This window comes from Orcinus orca, chromosome X (genome assembly GCF_937001465.1).
Source record: "Orcinus orca chromosome X, mOrcOrc1.1, whole genome shotgun sequence".
NCBI classification, from domain to species: domain Eukaryota; kingdom Metazoa; phylum Chordata; class Mammalia; order Artiodactyla; family Delphinidae; genus Orcinus; species Orcinus orca.
In genome coordinates, this window is record NC_064580.1 from 112,252,607 (window position 1) to 112,262,950 (window position 10,344).

General features: G+C 36.3%; 1 protein-coding gene across 1 annotated transcript; it reads left to right on the forward strand.

The window, feature by feature from the left end:
* Positions 1 to 2,470: 2,470 nt before the first annotated feature.
* On the forward strand, positions 2,471 to 2,947 carry LOC101281357 (coiled-coil domain-containing protein 169-like). The gene has a single exon (XM_012537011.2). The coding sequence runs from the start codon at positions 2,609 to 2,611 to the stop codon at positions 2,945 to 2,947; it is 339 nt and encodes a 112-aa protein (XP_012392465.2). The 5' UTR covers positions 2,471 to 2,608.
* Positions 2,948 to 10,344: the final 7,397 nt, after the last annotated feature.

Genomic DNA, 10,344 nt, shown 5'->3' on the forward strand with positions numbered 1-10,344 from the left:
ATGCACCCCAATGTTCATTGCAGCACTGTTTACAATAGCCAAGACATGGAAGCAACCTAAATGTCCATTGACAGAAGAATGAATAAAGAAGATGTGGTACCTATATACAATGGAATATTACTCAGCCATAAAAAAGAATGAAAAAATGCCATTTGCAGCAACATGGATGGACCTAGAGATTGTCATACTGAGTGAAGTAAGTCAGAGAAAGAGAAAGTTCGTTCTCTAAGTCTGTGAGTCTGTTTCTGTTTTGCAAATAAGTTCATATGTATCATTTCTTTTTAGATTCCGCATATAAGGGATATCATACAATATTTCTCAAAACTACCTGACCATGCCTTCCAGGAGCTGGGCTCATTGGCAGGGCCATCTCAATAATCAAGGGTATGTAACTCCCTGGCATCCTGGGATCTCATGAATCCAGTCAAAGTTCCTACTGGGTCCTGTCTTCAGGTTCTGGAAGCTACAAGGAGAAAGTTCCTCCATCAGATTTACCAGTTGCTGGTGCTCTAAGGCAGCCCCTGTTCTACTGAGTGGAGACACAGGGGTGAGCACAAGGAAATGCTGGATCGGGAGTGGGCTCCTCCCCCTCCCCCCATGCCAGGCCCCTCTGGTTCAGCCCCAGTGCCCTCTGCTCTTGCCTCCTCATGTTTCTGCCTCAGAGGCTTTATTGGTCCCTTCCAGGAAGCCCTTTCCTCCTGTCTGAACTAGAACCTCATCCCTATGGCTGAGAAAATTCTAGGCCCTAATCTTCTGTGATAAGACTGGGACCAGACTCAGAGCTGAAAGTTAAACTAGCTCAAAAAATGTTTGGAGACAGAGGTTTCTGTCCACCCTGTAAACCATGAAGTGGTCCCCTGAGCCCAACCTTACCCTGAATTGTATGGTGTATATAATTATTTTGTTATTTTGAACTTCTTTTTAAACATGGAGAGAATAAATGAGCAATATATCTGCCGATCATAGGTAATAAATGTATTATTTTGTCAAAAAAAAAATAAAATGGATAACCAACAAGGACCTACTGTTCCTTTTCCTACAGGGAACTCTGCTCAATGTTATGTGGCAGCCTGGATGGGAGGGGAGTTTGGGAGAGAATGGATACATGTATATGTATGGCTGAGTCCCTTTGCTGTGTTCCTAAAACTATCACAACATTGTTAATCAGCTATACTCCAAAATAAAATTAAAAGTTTTTTAAAAAGAATTTTAAAAAAACAACTGAGCAGAGATTCCAGTTCTCACACTCTACAGGGGAAATAGACACTACATAATTAGTCCAAGCACATCACTAAACAAAAATAAAAAATTAAAATTAAAAAACAAAGAAACAAGGTGCAGCCCATACACAGAAAAAAAAAGCAGCTTATATAAATTGTCTCTGGGAGGGTCTAGGTGATAGATTTAATACATAAAGACTTCAAATAAGCTATTATAAATATGTTCAAAGAACTAAAAGAAGCCACGTTTGAAGAATTAAAGGAATATATGATGACAATGACTCTTCACATAGAGAATATAAATAAAGACATACAAATTATAAAAAAGAAATGAATGAAAATTCTGGAATTAAAAGGTACAACAACTGAAATGAAAAATTCACTCAAGGGGCTCAACAGCAGATTTGAGTTGATAATAGAAAGTAGATCATCTGAAACATTGTAAATCAACTATACTTCAATTAAAAATGAAAATTTAAAAAAAGGTAGATCAATAGAGATTATCTAGTCTAAGGAACAGAACGTAAAAAGAACGAAGAAAACTGAAGAACCTCACAGGCCAGTGAGACACCATCAAACACACCACGTATGCATAATGGGAGTTCCAGAAGAGAAGTGGAGAAAAAAGGGACATAAAAAGTATTTGAAGAAATAGTGGGTGAAAACTTCTCAAATTTCATTTAAAAAAAGATTAATCTACACATCCAAGAAGCTCAATGAATTCTAAATAGCACAAACTCAAAGATATTCACAGCTAGAGAGATCATAGTCAAACTGTTGAAAGCCAAAGCCAAAGAGAGAAACTTGAAAATAGTGAGAAGAAAATTATGTGTCATATACAAAGGAACCACAATAAAATTAACATCTGACTTCTCATCAGAAACAGTGGAGACAAGAAGTCAGTATTATGACATATTCAAAGTGCTGGGGGAAAGAAGCTCAACCAAGAATTCTGAGTCAGTTCACCATACCAACAGCTCATGACAGCACTTTCTCATCCCCAGCTTCTGGATGTCCCTTCAGGTCTTCTGCTCTAAGCTGTGCTGAGGGGAAGGGTGTGGGAGCTCTCTGACCTGACACTATGGGGGGTGAAAGAAGTGACACCTTCTAAGGCATGAGCACTGACCTCCTTAAACTGGAGTTATTGGAAGAAATCCATATGAAAGACTTAGTACAAATCTCAATACTTGAAATAAGACAAAAGGTAGTGGAACTGGAAGCCAAACTCAGTACTGACAACAAAGGCAGTGAGTGGAAAACCTGTTATGAGACACAACTTGAACAGAATGATCAACTAGAAAAGCAAGTTGTTAGTCTCAGAGAGAAAATGGAAAAAATTCCGTGGAAATCCTTCACATAGACTATCTTCTATTCATGTCTATGAGCGGATGCCAGTGGAATCCTTAAGTACATTACTTAAACAGCTAGCAAAAGAAAAAAGGAGCCTTGAAAATCAAGTGAAAGACTATGTACTTAGACTGGAACGAGAATCAAAGGCTTACCACAAGATCAATGATGAACGTCGTATATACCTAGCTAAAATGTCTCAGGTCTCTGGCTCACACCAAGTTTCTAAAAGACAACCAATGAATCAACTGCATAGAATGAAAGAGAATCCAGTGAAAACAGAAAGATATAATCCAGCTAATCAGAAAATGGTAAATGCCAAGAGAGGACCAGCAAAAAAGATTACAAGATCAAATCATCTTCCAAAACTCAATCCATAATTCCAGAACTGGGTGGATTTCTATTTCTTCCCCTTTTTCATTTGTAATATTCAAATTGTGAAGTTACTGCTCGACACATTTTTCAGGTGATGAGATAGATAAGAAAGAGCTATTAAACCTCTTTAGCTCCTCTTCCAGAAGTGTGTTCCTTTGTCACCTGAAAGTAATTTTCTTAGTAATTTAGTCTAGTTTCAAAAATTATTTTAGAAAGTAATTTTAGTGACCCTAAAATATGTACTAGCAGAACTTAATGATTCTTTTTTTTTAACATCTTTATTGGGGTATAATTGCTTTACAATGGTGTGTTAGTTTCTGCTTTATAACAAAGTGAATCAGTTATACATATACATATGTTCCCATATCTCTTCCCTCTTGCGTCTCCCTCCCTCCCACCCTCCCTATCCCACCCCTCCAGGCGGTCACAAAGCACCGAGCTGATCTCCCTGTGCTATGTGGCTGCTTCCCACTAGCTATCTACCTTATGTTTGGTAGTGTATATATGTCCATGCCTCTCTCTCGCTTTGTCACAGCTCACACTTCCCCCTCCCCATATCCTCAAGTCCGTTCCCTAGTAGGTCTGTGTCTTTATTCCTGTCTTACCCCTAGGTTCTTCATGACATTTTTTTTCTTAAATTCCATATATATGGGTTAGCATACGGTATTTGTCTTTCTCTTTCTGACTTACTTCACTCTGTATGACAGACTCTAGGTCTATCCACCTCATTACAAATAGCTCAATTTCGTTCCTTTTTATGGCTGAGTAATATTCCATTGTATATATGTGCCACATCTTCTTTATCCATTCATCCGATGATGGGCACTTAGAGAACTTATGATTCTTAAAATAGCCTAGGAAACAGGAAGGCTGTCATCATTACATTTGCTTTTAATAATATATCCATTATCTACTCTGATATTAACATTGCTATTATATTTGGTTTCTAGCTGGCTGATAGCTAAAAATGTGAGTTCATCAAAACTGCTTGCTATTTTAGGCTATATCATGCTCAGTTTTTAAAGGTTTAAACAAAGGGGCAAATCAAATGCATTTTAAACTTTGACTTAAAGCATCATGGTATTGCAGAAATAGCCTCCAATCAGGAATCAGCTTGGTTATAGTCCCTCTCTGCTGTAAATTTATGAGAACTTGAGAAAGTCTCTTCACCTCCTCTTTATTTTCCACACCTGTAAGATAAATGAGGCAAATTATGCAACTTCTCAGCCTTCTTACCATTCTAGAAAACCAATACTCATTCAACTACTACAAGGAACTGCCACTTAGTACATGGTGATTTAAGTCATTTTGTGATGTTTATTAATTCACAGTGATGGCCTAGTTTTTTGGAGCAAACTTTGTAAGTGTTCACAATACTCAAGTCAAGTCTAGAAATGGACATTGAATGAGGGTAGGAGAAAGGTTCTTTTAAGGCATTTAGAAAATGTATCAAATTCTCTTACTCATGTTTAGACTGTTTTTGCAACTATCACATTGGTCTACGATATACATATAATTTATTTCCGCAACTTAATAAGTGAAACTGTTAGCCTTTAAATTTCCAGAAACCATCCATTGGTTAGTATAGTTTCTAGCTAATGTTGTTCTCACCTTATATCCCAAAACCTAAATTCTTTTTATTCAGAATCACCAGTAATGAATACCAAATGCACTTCTGTATCTCTATAGACGTTCCTTTCTTTAAGGAAGAATGCATAAATTTCATATAGCCAAATAATTCTTTTATATGACTTTAAAATGTAATGCAGTGAGGGACTTCCCTGGTGGCACATGGTTAAGAATCCTCCTGCCAATGCAAGGGACACCGGTTCAGTCCCTCGTCCAGGAAGATCCCACATGCCACAGAGCAACTAAGCCCGTGCGCCACAACTGCTGAGCTTGCGATCTAGAGTCCACGAGCCACAACTACTGAAGCCTGCACGCCTAGAACCTGTGCTCCGCAACAAGAGAAGCCACTGCAATGAGAAGCCCACACACCACAACAAAAAGTAACCCCTGCCCACCACAACTAGAGAAAAGCCCGCGCACAGCAATGAAGACCCAGCACAGCCAAAAATATAAATAAATAATAATAATCAGAGGAAAAAATGAAGATTTGGGGTCCTTTTTTTGTTTAATACTGAACTATGTATTAACATTAGTATTTAAGTTGAGAATTCATAAAGCAAAACAGCAGTAAACAATATTTAACATATTTCAAATTTTAAAATGTCTAAATGTATTACAAAATATCAAGAAATACCATTTATAAAACAAATGCTGCTATAATCAGAAAGACAGATAATAGCGAGTGTTGGTGAGGATGTGGAGAAATGGGAGCCCTCATACATTGCTGGTGGGGATGGAAAATGGTACAGCCTTTTTGGAAAACAGTCTGTCAGTTCTTCAAAACTGACAGAGAAACATCATATGACCCAGAAATTCCACTACTATATATGTAGCCAAGAAAAAACCTGTGACCACATAAAAACTTGTCCACAAATGTTTATAGCAGCATAATAGCCAAAAAGTGGAAACAACCAAATGTCTACCAACTAATGAATGGATAAACAGAATGTAGTATAGTCAAACAATGGAATATTATTCAGCAACAAAAGGAAATGAAGCACTGGTATATGCTATGACATGGACAAACCTTGACAGTAATACCCTAAGTGAAAGAAGCCAGTCACAAAATACCACACGTTGCATAATTCCATTTATATAAAATGTCCAGAAGAGGCAAATCTATACAGACACAAAGGAGATTAGTAGAGGCCTAGGGATGATGGAAAAAGGTAGAGGATGGGGAGTGACTGCAAAGGGTACAGGGCTTTTATTTGGATGATGAAAATTTCTATAATTGATTGTAGTGATGATTGCACAACTCTGTGTATATACTACTAAAAAGCATTGAACTATATACTTTAAATGGGTTAATCATGTTATATGATTTATATCTCTAATTCTGTTATTAAAAAACTAATTCTAAAAAAATAAATAATAATTCTATATATAGAAAAATAACCCTTAAAAAATGAAAGCCCCACAAACAAAGACAGTCTCAGAAAAAATAGCCTAAGAAAACAAATTGCTATCAGACCTGCTTTATACGAAATTTTAAAAAGGAAGTTCATCAGGCTGAAGAGAAATTGTAACTCAGATCCGCACAAAGAAATAGAGCACCAGTGGGACTTCCCTGGTGGTGCAGTGGATAAGACTCCATGCTCCCAATGCAGGGGGCCTGGGTTTGAACCCTGGTCAGGGAACTAGATCCCCCATACATGTCACAACTAAGAGTTCACATGCCACAACTAAGGAGTCTGTGTGCTGCAACTAAGGAGCTGGCGAGCCGCAACTAAGGAACGCACAAGCCACAACTAAGGAGCTGGCAAGCCTTAACTAAGGAGCCTGCAAGCCACAACTAAGATCTGGTGAAAAGAAAGGAAGGAAGGAAGGAAGGAAGGGAGAGAGAGAGAGAGAGAGAGAGAGAGAAAGAAAGAAAGAAAGAAAGAAAGAAAGAGAAAAAGAAAAAGTAGGTAGGTATGGAGGGAGGGAGGGAGGGAGGGAGGGAGGAAGGAAGGAAGGGAGCACCAATAATGTTAATTACATAGGAAAACATAAAATACAATATAAATATATTTTTCTATCCTCACAACTGATTTAAAGGACATCTGCATAAAACAATATTATTAAAATATTGTTAAGTTTAGAATATATAAGATGTAGTATATATGATAATAATAGCACAAAGGAGGGAGGAGGAAAGGGAGCAATATGAGAGCAAAGTTTCAATACACTACCATAAATAAATTAGCATTAATGTGAAGTATATTGTTTTAAGTTAAGATATATATTTTAATCCTCAGAGCAATGACTAAAAGAATAATTCAACAAATAGAGTAAATAATGGGAACTAAACTGGCACACTAGAAAATATCTAATGAAAAAGAAGACAGTAAAGGAGAAATAGAGGGAAAAAATACATGAGACATATAGAAAATAGGAAAATGGCAGTTATAAATAATTATATTTATATCATAATCAATAATTATATTAAATGTAAATGAAATAAGCACTACAATAAAAATACATTATCAGACTAGATTAAAGAACAGGATCCAACTGCATGCTGTCTAGAAGAGACACACTTTAAATTTACAACGCAAATAAGTTGAAAGGATAAAAAATGATATACTATGCAATCAGCAACCATAAGAGAGCTGGAGTGGCTGTACCAATGCATTAGTTTTCTACTGCTTTGTAACAAATGACCACAAATTTAGCACCTTAAAACAATACCATGCAAGAGGGAAGAGATATGGGGATATACGTATATGTATAGCTGATTCACTTTGTTATAAAGCAGAAACTAACACACCATTGTAAAGCAATTATACTCCAATAAAGATGTTAAAAAAAGGAAAAAAAATAAGTAAAATTACATTAAAAAAATTAAATGCAAATACTTTTGAAGTTTACTGTATAAATATCTTAAAGTCCCTGATATCAGGTTATGTTGTGGGTGGATCAATATAATACATTTTGTTTTTAGTCATCTCTAGTTGTTCCAATTTATTTATTATGTATCTTGAGTTTTAAAAACTTTTATTTTTGTCTTCCTCAAATTTTACAACCTTTCATTAAACACATGAAGTATACAGAGAGATGTTAACATCTGGGAATATGTAACCCGTTGTGGATTATTTTATCTACTTGTTATTAAGGAAATTTATACTATCTAATAAAAATGTAGATTATTTGTTATTTTTCTTTAACAAAAAAAAAACAGACAAAAAAACAATACCAATTTATTAGCCCACAGTTCAGTAGGTCATAAGACAAGGCACGTTCTCTGCTTTGTCTCAAGAAGCCAAAATCAAGGTGTGGACAGTCTGGCCTCTTATATGGAAGCTCTAGGAAAAAGTCTGCTTCCAACAAAAAAAGCATCTGCTTCGACATTCAAAGAATCTACTTCCAAGTTTGGGTTGTTGGCAGCAATTCAACAGCTATTCCTTGTAGTTGTGAAACTGAGGTCCCCATTTCCTTGATACATGGTCCCAACTACCTTCAAGCAAACAATAGAGCATCAAATCCTTCTTGTGCTTTGAATTTCTGATCACCTCTTCTAGCACCAGCTGATGAAAACTCTCTGTATTTAAAGGGCTCACCTGATTGGGTCAGGCCTACCAGATAATCTTTGTATAGTAAGGTTAACTGTCTTGGGACTTCCTATCTGGAAAATTAATCACTTTGTGTTAATCACATAGTATTTGATTGAATAAGAAGGAAAGAGGAATCTTGTGGAGCCATCTTTAGAATTCTGCCTACCACAACTAATATCAGCTAAAACACACTTTAACACAAAAAAAGTGTTATTAGAGGGAAAAAAGACATTTTATAGTGATAAAGTTTCAATTCATCAGGAAGACATAACAACTGTAAAAACACACCTAACAAAGGGGCCCCAAAAAAGTGATACAAAAACTGACAGAAGTGAAGGGAAAATAGTCTCCAATATCTTACTCTCAACAATTAATCGAACAACTAGAGAAGAAAATCAGCAAGGATAAAGAAGACCTGGACAACACTATCATACAATTTGACCTAAATTATTTCTATAGGACATTCCATCCAATAACAGCAGAATACACAGTCTTTTCAAGTGCACATGGAACATTCTATATTGTTCATGGTTATGGTTTATGCTAGGTCATAAAACAAGCCACAGTAAATTTTAAAAGATAGAAATTATACAATGTATATATCTGACCACAATGGTATTGAATTAGAAATCAGCAACAGGAAGAAATTTAGAAAATCCAGAAATATTTGCAAATTAAACAATCTATTTCTAATAACCTATAGGTAAAAGAAATCACAAGGGGAGTTGGAAAGAAATTTGAACTGGATGAAAACTAAAACACAACATGTTAAAATGTATAGGATTCAGCTAAAGCAGTGCTTAAAGGAAAAAATTATAGCTTGTAATGACTATGTGAGAAGAGAAGAAAGATCACAAATAAATAATCTAATTTTTCACCTTAAGAATCTAGAGAAAGTAGAGCAAACTAAACACAAGGCAAGCATAAGATAGAAATAATAAAATTACAGCAGAAATTAATAAAATAGAAAACAGAAAAACAAGAGAAAAATTAATGAAAACAAAAGTTAGTTCTTTGAAAAGATCAACAAAATTGACAAACCTTTATCTAGACTGACAATGAAAAAAAAAGACTTAAATTACTAAAATCAAGAGTGGAAAAGGGAGGCTTCCCTGGTGGTGCAGTGGTTAAGAATCCGCCTGCCAATGCAGGGGACATGGGTTCCATCCCTGGCCCAGGAAGATTCCCACATGCCACGGAGCAACTAAGCCCGTGTGCCACAGCTACTGAGTCTGCACTCTAGAGCCCGTGGGCCACAACTACTGAGCCCGCACGCCTAGAGCCCGTGCTCCGCAACAAGAGAAGCCACTGCGATGAGAAGCCCATGCACCGCAATGAAGAGTAGCCCCCACTCGCCGCAACTAGAGAAAGCCCGTGTGCAGCAACGAAGACCCAACACAGCCAAAAATTAATTAATTAATTTACCAAAAAGGGGACAACACAACTGACTCTACAGTAATTAAACTGTTTATAAGAGAATGTTATTAACTACTTTATACCTGCAAATTAGATAACTTAGATGAAATGGACAAATTTCTAGAAAGACATAATTGACCAAAATTGACTCTAGAAGAAATAGAAAATCTGAAAGATTATAAGAGGTAAAGGAATTCAATTCATAATTTAAATTCTTTCCACACACAAAAAAACCCAGACCCAGATGAGTTCACTAGTGAATTCTATCAAACATTTAAAGAATAAATGATAACAATGTTCCAGAAAGTAAAGAAGGAAAGAACACTTCCCAACTCTCTCTACAAGGCCAATATTATGTGACACCAAAGCCAGACAAAGACATCATCAGAAAAGAAAACTACACATCAATATCCCTCGTGAGTAGAGATGAAAACTCCTTTTAAAATTAATCAAACCAAATCTAGCAACATATAAGGACTATTTTACACCATGACTAAATGGGATTTTTCCCAGGAATGCCCACTTGGTTTAACATTCAAATATCTTAAGGGTGGTCTTTAGTTGCCTGGTACGTGGCCCAGGGATGACTAAGGCATAGGAATATTGCCTCTTGGGGTACACTGGCCAGATGGAGGAGGTATGGCTCTGGATTGGTTAGTTTGCATATCAAAGGCTGAGTCCTTTGCTACTCTAAGAATTGGTTAGCTCTGGGAGGGGTAGTCTCTCCCCAGCCAGGAAGATTTTTTTTAGAATGTCAAAGCATCATAATATACAAAAACAAATTGAAAGCATGATTAATACAATTACTCCTTTGATTTTTT